General features: G+C 40.3%; 1 protein-coding gene across 8 annotated transcripts in view; it reads left to right on the forward strand.

The window, feature by feature from the left end:
- The window catches only part of EXOC6B (exocyst complex component 6B), a 702,680-nt gene that overhangs the window by 306,964 nt on the left and 383,663 nt on the right, over positions 1-12,053 (forward strand). For 6 of the 8 annotated variants that reach the window (XM_029232675.1, XM_029232676.1, XM_029232681.1 and 3 more), the window contains one exon: positions 5,597-5,743. The exons of the other annotated variants lie outside the window; for them this stretch is intronic. In XM_029232675.1, the coding sequence (XP_029088508.1) occupies positions 5,597-5,743 (147 nt within the window). The remainder of the gene's footprint in view (positions 1-5,596; positions 5,744-12,053) is intronic. 8 annotated transcript variants of the gene reach the window in all.

Below are 12,053 nucleotides of genomic sequence, written 5' to 3' on the forward strand. Positions count from 1 at the left end.
GGATTTTAGCCAAGAAGAATCATATTCATCTGGAGCTCTACAATAGGAAGCCAGAATGGGAATTATCATCCTTATTTTCTCTTTCATTTTTTGTTTGTTTGTTTTGTTACCTGGTAGTGACATATCTTTGCAATGAGCTTACTGGGAAAAAGACCAGTCAGTCTGAGAATATTGTTTTTACTCTGTCTTATACATGGAGGAGAGACAAAGAAGTATGAGACATATTCTTACATTCAAGAAAAATTGATATACTGGGACTTGCCTGGCAGTCCAGTGGTTAAGAGTCCATGCTTCAAATGCAGGGAGCATGAGTTCAGTCCCTGGTTGGGGAACTAGCATCCCACATGCCGTGTGGTGCAGCCAAAAATAAAACAAAGTGAAATAAATTCCTTAAAAAAAAAGAAAAATTGATATAGATAAGACAAGAGGTAACTACCAGTATGTACGGAAGTCTTTTAATTTGGTAAAAGGCATCTATGAAAAATCCACAGCAGAGTTCATACATAATGACTAAACTTTACAATGATTCCCAGTAAGTCAAGAAGAAGACAAAGACAAATACTAGGGGAAAGATGCCGACTGCCAGCCATCATGATCATTATTCCCAAGGTTCTAGGACAAGGAAGAAAGATAAAAAAGAGAAGAAGATAGATTTAAAAACTTGTACAGCATACCCAATAGCAGTTCTCTAAATCAATTATATCCAGCAAGAAATTACAATTGAAAATAAATAAACCCTTTAATAGGTTATATAGAAATTAACCTGAAAAATGTACAAGGCCTTTATGATGAAAGTACTGAATAAATGAAGAGATAGATACTCTTTTAATAGACAGGATGTCTGAACATTGTAAAATTGTCAATTTCTCCCTAATTTAATTAGTAAAATTAATGAAATTCCTATAATAATCACAATATAGGAAGTTTGTGGTAACTTTGTGGTCCTTCTTGTAATTCATCAGAGTTGCTGTGCTATATGTATAGACTAATGGCTTGCTGTCAAGACTTGAGGCCACATTATGATGGCCTCTACCCCACAAAAAGCTCTCCTTTATTTCCACAAGGATACATTTATGAGAGTGTTTATTTTGGCATTGTTTAAGGTAGCAAATAGTGGAGGCAATCTAGGTATTCATCACTAGGGGACTAGATGAGTAAAATTGGTATTTACATATGATTGAATGTAATATGAAACACATACCAAGCATTGTAAATGATGAACTATATATATATATATATATATATATATATATATATATATATATATATTTGCGGTACGCTGGCCTCTCCCGTTGCGGAGTACAGGCTCCGGATGTGCAGACTCAGCGGCCATGGCTCACGGGCCCAGCCGCTCCGCAGCATGTGGGATCTTCCCGGACCGGGGCACGAACCCGTGTCCCCTGCATCGGCAGGCGGACTCTCAACCACTTCGCCACCAGGGAAGCCCGAACAATATACTGTAAAGATTTCAGAAATATGGTGCTGGGGATCGGAGTAAGAAACAGTATAATTGATGGCTTAATATTATTTATATAAATTGAAATTAATCCATAAACTAACAGTATACATACTTATTTCAAAGACACACTTACATAAATAACTATAAAAGGTTCATTTGAATGACATGTCATATGTAGTAGGATGGGTGCTTGTGTTGATGAAGGGAATGAAATTAGGAATGGGGTATAAAAGAAAAAAAATCAAAATGAGTAATACTGCGTACTTCAACAGTATGTCTTGAGCTGGAGTAGTATTATAAGGTCAGTTCTTTGCAAGTGATGCCCTTAATAAAATGCTCTAAACTGCTTCTACCTGAATGTCACATTATCAGAGAAATTCCATTAGCATTTATCAAAAGGCTGCTGGGAATTTCCTGTAGAACTGTTTTACCCTGAAAATCTTGACAAAATTGCCACAAAACGCAGGTGGAAGGTTTTGTATACTTCTACTTTTCTGCAGCTTGAAAACCAGTAGTTCTTTTTAAGGTCATTAATGTACGTGTCAGACCACAGAAAGTTGTTTTCTTTATCTATTTTGTAGAATCAAAATAGAAAAGATTTTGATGCTTACAGCAAAGAGTGTGTACACATCTGTATTCCTACAGTGATTTTTAGTCATCATATATTCTTTAAAGGTCAATCTTTCAAAGGAAAACAAGTATACCAAAAAAATAAGTAACTAATGCTTTAATACAGTCTACTTTATTCATTCAACAAATATTTATTACAAATATATTTTATTCTTTAAGGGTGAGTGTTAAACCAATTAACACACCAGACTCTGAAGAGGTACATCAGGGATTTCTTGCTTTGGAAAAAAAAAAAAGTTACTTGCTGAAAGTCTCAGCGCCTTTCTAAACATAAATGACATTGAGAAGGTCCTTGTTCTTAAAGAGGGAAAGAGATGTAATGATATGATTAGCAAGTTTTTCTTTTTAAGCTTTTCATCTCTAACCAATGGGTAAAACATTCTTTCACTAAAACAGTTTGATGGAAGTTCCCTGAAACCACAATGGACCTGTCTGCCTCCCCTGAACTTTAATGTGACTTAATCTGGAAAGTTTGATTTGGTGGAAGGGAGAGTTTCACAAGAAAATCTTCATCCATTCATGGAGGGGAAAAAAAACCCTACCCGTATTAGGTTCCTGCAAGTAGGATCTATGGAACTAGACAGAAAAACCTGTATAGAAAAGGGTATATTGCAAACAGTATGAGCTGGTATCAGACAAATTTGTACTGCTATCCATGAATTTTGTAACTTCGGCTTTCAGTTTCCTTATAGGGGAAAGAAAATATACTTTTTTTAAACTGGAGTATAATTGTTTTACAATGTTGTGTTTCTGCCGTACAATGAAGTGAATCAGAACTATATCCCCTCCCTCTTGGACCTCTCTCCCACCCCACACCCCCATCCCACCCATCTAGGTCGTCACAGAGCACCGAACTGAGCTTCCTGTGCTTTATAGCATGTTCCTGCTAGCTATCTACTTGATGCATGGTAGTGTATATATGTCAATCCTAATCTCGCAATTTGTCCCACGCTCCCCTTCCCCGCTGTGTTCACGTCTGTTCTCTATATCTGCGTCTCTGTTCCTGCCCTACAAATAGGTTCATCTGTACCATTATGGCTGAGTAATATTCCATTGTATATATGTACCACATCTTCTTTATCCATTCATCTGTTGTTGGACATTTAGGTTGTTTCCACGTCCTGGCCACTGTAAATAGTGCTGCAATGAACATTGGGGTACATGTGTCCTTCTGAGTTACGGTTTTCTCAGGGTATATGCCCCATAGTGGGATTCTAGTTCTATTTTATAGTAGTACTAAAAATAGTAGTTCTATTTTTAGTTCTTTAAGGAACCTTCAAACTGTTCTCCATAGTGGCTGTATCAATTTACATTCCCACCAACAGTGCAACAGGGTTCCCTTTTCTCCACACCCTCTCCAGCATTTATTGTTTGCAGATTTTTTTGATGATGGCCATTCTGACCAGTGTGAGGTGATACCTCATAGTAGTTTTGATTTGCATTTCTCTAATAATTAGTGATGTTGAGCAGCTTTTCATGTGCTGCTTGGCCGTCTGTATGTCTTCTTTGGTGAAACGTCTATTTAGGTCTTCTGCCCATTTCTTAATTGGGTTGTTTGTTTTTTTGATATTGAGCTCCATGATCTGTTTGTATATTTTGGAGATTAATCCTTTGTCAGTTGCTTCATTTGCAAATATTTTCTCCCATTCTGAGGGCTGTCTTTTCATCTTGTTTATGGTTTCCTTTGCTGTGCAAAAGCTTTTAAGTTTAATTAGGTCCCATTTGTTTATTTTTGTTTTTATTTTCATTACTCTAGGAGGTGGGTCAAAAAAGATATTGCTGTGGTTTATGTCAAAGAGTACTTTTCCAATGTTTTCCTCTAAGAGTTTTATAGTTTCCGGTCTTACATTTAGGTCTTTAATTCATTTGGAGTTTATTTTTGTGTATGGTGTTAGGTAGTGTTCTAATTTAATTTTTTTTCATGTAGCTGTCCAGTTTTCCCAGCACCACTTATTGAAGAGGCTGCCATTTTTCCATTGTATGTTCTTGCCTCCTTTGTCATAAATTAGGTCACCATATGTGCGTGGGTTTATCTCTGGGCTTTCTATCCTCTACCATTGATCGATATTTTTGTTTTTGTGCCAGTACCATACTGTCTTGATTACTGTAGTTGTATAGTATATTTTGAAATTGGGGGGCCTGATTCCTCTAGCTCCATTTTTCTTTCTCAAGATTGCTTTGGCTATTCGGGGTCTTCTGTGTTTCCATACAAATTGTAAAATTTTTTGTTATAATTCTGTGAAGAATGCCATTGGTAATTTAGTAGGGATTGCACTGAATCTGTAGATTGCTTTGGGTAGTACAGTCATTTTCACAATATTGATTCTTCCAATCCAAGAACATGGTATATTTCTCCATCTGTTTATGTCATCTTTGATTTCTTTCATAAGTGTTTTATAGTTTTCTGAGTACAGGTCTTTTGCCTCCTTAGGTAGGTTTATTCCTAGGTATTTTATTCTTTTTGTTGCAATGGTAAATGGGATTATTTCCTTAGTTTCTCTTAATGATTTTTCATTGTCAGTGTATAGGAATGCCAGAGATTTCTGTGCATTAATTTTGTATCCTGCTACTTTACCAAATTCATTGATTAACTCTAGTAGTTTTCTGGTGGCATCTTTAGGATTTTCTATGTATAGTAGTATGTCATCTGCAAACGGTGACAGTTTTACTTCTTTTTTTCCAATTTGGATTCCTTTTATTTCTTTTTCTTCTTTGCAATGCTGTGGCTAGGACTTCCAAAACTATGTTGAGTAAGAGTGGTGAGAGTGGATATCCTTGTCTTGTTCCTGATCTTGGTGGAAATGTTTTCAATTTTTCACCATTGAGAATGATGTTTGCTGTGGGTTTGTCATATATGGCCTCTATTATGTTGAGGTAGGTTCCCTCTATGCCCATTTTCTGGAGAGATTTTATCATAAATCGGTGTTGAATTTTGTCAAAAGCTTTTTCTGCATCTATTGAGATGATCGTATGGTTTTTTTTTTTAAATAAATTTATTTTATTTATTTATTTTTGGCTGCATTGGGTCTTGGTTACAGTGTGTGGGCTTCTCATTGCGGTGACTTCTTTTGTTGCAGAGCACGGGCTCTAGGCGCATGGGCTTCAGTAGTTGTTGCTCGCAGGCTCTAGAGCACAGGCTCAGTGGTTGTGGTGCACGGGCTTAGCTGCTGCACAGCATGTGGGATCTTCCTGGACCAGGGCTTGAACTCATGTCCCCTGCATTGGCAGGTGGATTCTTAATCACTGCGCAACCGGGGAAGTCCCGATCATATGGTTTTTATTCCTTAATTTGTTAATATGGTGTATCACATTGATTGATTTGTGTATATTGAAGAATCCTTGCATTGCCGGGACAAATCATACTTGGTCAAGGTGTATGATCCTTTTAATGTGTTGTTGGATTCTGTTTGCTAGTATTTTGTTGAGGAGGCATGCATCTATTTTCATCAGTGATATTGGTCTGTAATTTTCTTTATTTGTGATATCTTTTTCTCATTTTGGTATCAGGGTGATGGTGGCCTCGTAGAACGGATTTGGAGTGTTCTGCCGTCTGCAATGTTCTGGAAGAGTTTGAGCAGGATCGGTGTTAGCTCTTTTCTAAATGTTTGTTGGAATTCGGCCGTGAAGCCATCTGGTCCTGGACTTTTGTTTGTTGTAAGATTTTTAATTAGTTTCAATTTCATTACTTGTGACACGTCTGTTTATATTTTTTAATTCTTCGTGGTTCTTTCCTGGAAAATTGTACCTTTCCAAGAATTTGTCCATTTCTCCGAGGTTGTCCATTTTATTGGCATATAGTTGTTTGTAGTAGTGTCTTATAATCCTTTGTATTTCTGTGGTGTCAGTTGTGATTTCTCCTTTTTCATTTCTAATTTTATTGATTTGTATCCTCTCCCTTTTTTTCTTGATGAGTCTGGCTAAAGATGTATCAATTTTGTTTATCTTCTCAAAGAACCAACTTTTAGTTTTATTGATCTTTGTTATTGTTGTCTTCATTTCCATTTCATTTATTTCTGCTCTGATCTTCATGATTTCTTTCCTTCTACTGACTTTGGGTTTACTTTGTTCTTTCTCTAGTTGTTTTAGGTGCAAGATTAAATTGTTTATGTGAGATTTTTCTTGTTTCTTGAGGTGAGATTGAATTGCCATAAACTTCCCTCTTAGAACTGCTTTTGCTGCGTCCCATAGGTTTTGGGTCATCGTGTTTTTGTTGTCATTTGTTTCTAGGTATTTTTTAATTCCTCTTTGATTTCTTCAGTGATCTCTTGGTTATTTAGTAGCACACTGTTTAGCCTCCATGTATTTGTGTTTTTTAGAGTTTTTCTTTCCTGTAATTGATTTCTGATCTCATAGCGTTGTGGTTAGAAAAGATGCTTGGTATGATTTCAGTTTTCTTAAATTTTCCGGGGCTTGATTTGTGACCTAAGGTGTGATCTATCCTGGAGAATGTTCCATGTGCACTTGAGAAGAAAGTGTATTCTGCCACTTTCAGGTGGAATGTCCTATAAATATCAATTAAATCTATCTTGTCTGTTGTGTCATTTAAAGCTTGTGTTTCCTTATTTATTTTCATTCTGTATGATTTGTCCATTGGTGAAAGTGGGGTGTTAAAGTCCCCCACTATTATTGTGTTACTGTTGATTTCCCCTTTTATGGTTGTTAGCATTTCCCTTATGTATTGAGGTGCTCCTATGTTGGATGCATAAATATTTATAGTTGTTATATCTTCTTCTTGGATGGATCCCTTGATCATCATGTAGTGTCCTTCCTTATCTCTTGTAACAGTCTTTATTTTAAAGTCTATTTTATCTATGAGTATTGCTACTCCAGATTTCTTTTGATTTCCATTTGCATGGAATATCTTTTTTCATCCCCTCACTTACATTCTGAATGTGTCCCTAGGTCTGAAGCGGGTCTCTTATAGACGGCATATGTATGGGTCTAGTTTTTGTATCCATTCAGCAAACCTGTGTCTTTTGGTTGGAGCATTTAATCCATTCACGTTTAAGGTAATTATTGATATGTATGTTCCTATTCCTATTTTCTTAATTGTTTTGGGTTTGTTTTTGTAGGTCCTTTTCTTCTCTTGTGTTTCCCACTTAGAGAAGTTCCTTTAGCATTTGTTGTAGAGCTGGTTTGGTGGTGCTGAATTCTCTTAGCTTATGCTTGTCTGTAAAGCTTTTGATTTCTCGGTCGAATCTGTGTGAGATCCTTGCTGGGTAGAGTAATCTTGGTTGTAGGTTTTTCTTCTGCATCACTTTAAGTATATCCTGCCACTCCCAAGTTTCTGCTGAAAAATCAGCTGATAACCTTATGGGGATTCCTTTGTAAGTTTTTTTTTTGCTGCTTTTAATATTTTTTCTTTGAATTTAATTTTTGTTAGTTTGATTAATATGTGTTTTGGTGTGTTTCTTTGGGTTTATCCTGTACGGGACTCTCTGCGCTTCCTGGACTTGGGTGGCTATTTCCTTTCCCATGTTAGGGAATTTATCCATTATAATCTCTTTGAATATTTTCTCACACCCTTTCTTTTTCTCTTCTTCTTCTGGGACACCTATAATTTGAATGTTAGTGCATTTAGTGTTGTCCCAGAGGTCTGTGAGATTGTCTTCAATTCTTTTCATTCTTCTTTCTTTATTCTGCTCCTTGGCAGTTTATTTCCACCATTCTGTCTTCCAGCTCACATATTCGTTCTTCTGTCTCAGTTATTCTGTTATTGATTCCTTCTAGTGTATTTTTCATTTCAGTTATTGTGTTGTTCATCTCTGTTTGTTTGTTCTTTATTTCTTCTAGACCTTTGTTAAACATTTCTTGTATTTTCTCCATCCATGCCTCCATTCTATTTCCGAGATTCTGGATCACCTTTACTATCATTACTCTGAATTCCTTTTCAGGTAGGTTGCCTCTTTCCTCTTCGTGTATTTGGTCTTTAGGTTTTTACCTTGTTCCTTCATCTGTGACATATTTTTTTGTTGTCTCATTTTTTTTTTTCTTTTTTTTTTTTATGGGTGGGATTGTGTTCCTGTCTTACTGGTTGTTTTGCCTAAGGCTTCCAGCATTGGAATTTGCAGGGTGTTGGGTAGAACTGGGTCTTGGTGCCGAGATGAGGACCTCTGGGAGACCTCACTCTGATGAATATTCCCTGGGGTCTAAGGTTCTCTGTTGGTCCAGTGGTTCGGACTCAGAGCTCTCACCACGGAAACTCAGGCCCGACCCCTGCCTTGTGAACCAAGATCCTGCAAGCTGCATGGAGCCACCAAAGAAAAGGAGAAGAAACAGTCACAAAGAGTAAGAAATAAAGTAAGATTAAAAACTAACAAGTATGTTATAAAAAATAAAAATATAGATGAAGCAACAACTAGAAGGTAAAACAGAGCCACTATAGCAAAAAAGAGGAAAAAGGAAAAGGAAAAAAAAGCCAGAAGAGGCCTTGGCTGTGGGGAGTGGGGCTTAGGCAGGGGGTGGGGCTTAAACAGGGGGTGGGGCCTATGCTTAGGACCCACAGGACCGGAAGAGTCCCTGGGGGTGTCGGGGGTGGGGCTTAGGCTCAGCTTGGCAGGAGGGACCCAGGAGTGTCTCTGGCTTTGGAGGGCAGAGGACCAGGTCTGGGACCCCAGCAGGTTGCCTGGGCCCAAGTGGGCAGGTGAAATGTTAGGCACGTTTCCCCCATCCTGTGATTTTGGAGGGTCCCTACCCTTTGGCCTCTCTTCTTCTTCCCCTGCCCTCCTGTGCCCCTAGGACCACGCAGCCAGAGGGGGCCCCAGAAGGCAGGGGACCAAGCCCAGAAGCCCAACAGGCTTCCCGGGGCCCAAGTTGGAGGGGGAAATGTCCACAGCAATTCTCCTGATCCTCCAGTCCTGGAGTGTCACCCCCGTGTCTTCCTCTCCTCTTCCCCCCTTCCGCCCTCCCGTCCATGCCCCTAGGACCCATGTGGCTGGAGGGGGTCTTGGAGGGCAGAGGACCAGGCCTGGGAGCCCGGCAGGCTCCCCGGGGCCCGAGTGGGTAGGGGGAGTTCTAGGCATGCTCCCCGCTGATCCTCCGATCCAAAAGGGCCCCTCCCTGTCTGTCTCTTCTCATCTTCCCTGCTCCATGCCCCTAGGACCAAGCAGCTGGAAGGGGTCCTGGAAGGTGGAAGACCCCAGCAGGCTTTCCGGGGCCCGAGTGGGTGGGGGAAATGCCCGTTGTGCCTCCCCTGATCCTCCAGTCCTGGAGGGTCCCCCCTCCACAGTCCGCCTGTCTTCCTCTTCCCCCCCTCCTCCCTCTCTCCTATGCCCTTAAGACCCACGTGGCCAAAGGGGGCCCCAGAGGGCCGAGGAGCAGGCCCGGGAACCCAGCAGGCTTCCCAGGGCCCGAGTCGGTAGGGGAAACACGCTCCGCGCCTCCCGTGATCCTCCGATCCCAGAGGGCCCCTCCTCGTCCACCTCTCCTCTTCTTCCCTGCACCCTCCTATGCCTCTAGGACCAACGTGGCCTGGAGGGGTCCTTGGAGGGCGGAAGACCCAGGCCGGGAGCCCAGCAGGCTTCCCAGAGCCCTAGTTGTTGGGGGAAATGCCCGCTGCACCTCCCCTGGCCCTCTGGTCCCAGAAGGTCCCCCCCACCCCTTCGCCTCTCCTCCTCTTCCCCCCTCCTCCCTGCCTCCTACACCTCTAGGACCTATGCAACTTGAAGGGGCGTCCTAGGGTGGAGGACCAGGCCCGAGAGCCCAGCAGGCTCCCCGGGGCCGATTGGGCAGGGGAAACACTAGCCACACCTCCCCCTGATCCTCTGAGCCCCTGAGGGTCTCTCCAGGCATGGGAACCCCTCCGCTCTCACAGCCACCCCTCAGGGCCACCGGTCCTGTCTGGCTTCCATTTCTCCTCCCCCCTCGCTCCCCACCAGTTCCTACCCAGTTGCTTGGGGGTTCCTCCCATCTCCTTGGGCGTTGAGGTCCCCCACCAGCGTCTGGCAGGTGCCGTAGTTGTGGGGAGATGTGAACTCTGTGTCCTCCCATGCTGCCATCTTGACTTCACCCCTGAAAATATACTTTAAAGAATTGTTGAGAATAATAAATGAGATAATAAAATTGTTTTTATAAAGCATATAGTAGGTGTAGTCATTGCTCAGTATATATTAATTCTTTGTAATAAATATTTCTTAAAGCATCTGTACACATGCCTCTTTCATTTCATCAAGTCTTAAATCCAACCCGTACCTCTTCAAGACTCTTAGGTGAAGTTTATTTTTATGAAGTATATAGTTAAAATATACCATCTTTAAGAGAAAATTTTATTATATGCTTTTTAAAACCTGAAGCATAGATTATTTCAGTTTTCAATTGTTGTTTTTCAAAATAATTAAAAATATTTGTTTCCTTGTGGCTTCTGTGAAATATCCTTTGCGAAAATGGCAAGCACAGAGGATCCAGTTTAACTTTTAGAGTGATATCTGTCTTCTCCTCAAACAGTGCTTGCAAGTATGAAAATAGAAAAGGATCAAACTGTAATCCTCATTAGAAGGAAGGATAGTTTTTGTTTTTTCTCCATTTGACAACATTAGCTGTATCCATAACGTGTTCTACAGTCAGCACCCCAAACTGCTGAGTTCTTTTGAGTTTAGGAGCCTTGTGTTTTTTCCACAGTACTTTCACACACACTGTCTCATTTGAGCCTCAGAATACCACTCTGACATAAGCAGATTTTATAGTGAGCATCTTATATTGACTTGGTGGTTGAGGAAACTGAAGCTCAGCAAGATTAATTTAGCTGCCCAATGGATCACAGCACTAGTGATTGGCAGAAATAGGAGCCAAGCTTGTTTTTGAGTTGTATTTGAAATCTCTTATTACTTTTCTGTATTATCAATGTTTCTGTTTCAGGGGCAAAATTTGTGCAGTAAGTAAAAAGACTTTTTCCATAACTATACATTCTGAACATACTACTATAAAACAAACACGTTGGCATTGTTTTGCATTAATATCTGGTCTCTGAAGTTTGAGGAGAAAGAAAAATTTATAAAATTTTTAATTAAGAAAACCATGCTCTTGTAATTTATGGAAAAAAACTACTTTGAAAATAATAGTTATGCCCTTCCTTCTAATATTGGCAAAGACCTGGAAATGATATATAAGGACCTGGAGAAACTCAGTCATATAAACCACATAGGTTTTGACTTAGAAAAATGACTGGGGTGGAGAGAGAAGATGGACAAAGTATGTTTAATATTTTGCTCCTTAGATTAGGAGTATTGGCTTATGAGGAACTCTAATAATGTGTTAATGTCGTCATACAAGGTGTCTTTGGGCCTGTCAGTGTTCAGCAACTGTCATGTAAAACTGCAGCCTTGCTGGGATGGTTCTCCACAGTTCATCCTAAGGGGTTATTTTTAATTAGAAATTATCCTGTGCTCTCTCTCTGCTCTCTACTCTAAACCTGGCTTGGGAAAATCAAGAGGGGAGGGTCAGGTGATAATACGGCTGTTTTAAAAGGATCATTGACAGCCCTAAGTTAGGCAAAGCCAAACTCACTCTGGACTAGTCTTAGGGTAGATCATCCCTCCTTAAGCTGCCAAATAGCCCTTCATAGTGCCAGGTTATTGTGCAGTTTGTTCCAGGAACAAGCTTCTTTTGGACCCTCCCATTCAGAAAAGAGCAAAAATTTCCCCTTTTTCCAGGCATAGCTTTATTACTCTCTTAAGGGAAGCTTTCAGATATTTGGCTATTTCAAAAGACCTTTTGTTGAAAGTTTCTACAGTGCAAGATGTCTTCTGTTGCCTGAAATCATCCTGTACCATTTTGTAGAGTTGCATACTTGGTATTTACAGGGAGAAGTCTTCAGATAGCCAGGCACCTTGTCTGTAGTCACAAGTGGTAGATGACAGGGTCCATAAAGTATCTGTTTTATGGTTTTCTTATTGGTACGAGGACAGTGAGTTCCTTTCCAGGTGCCAGCACTGTTACTCTAACTGTGTCGAAATCTAGGCGTAGCACA

Source organism: Monodon monoceros, unplaced genomic scaffold, assembly GCF_005190385.1.
Source record: "Monodon monoceros isolate NGI ecotype Baffin Bay Population unplaced genomic scaffold, NGI_Narwhal_1 Super_Scaffold_19, whole genome shotgun sequence".
NCBI lineage: Eukaryota > Metazoa > Chordata > Mammalia > Artiodactyla > Monodontidae > Monodon > Monodon monoceros.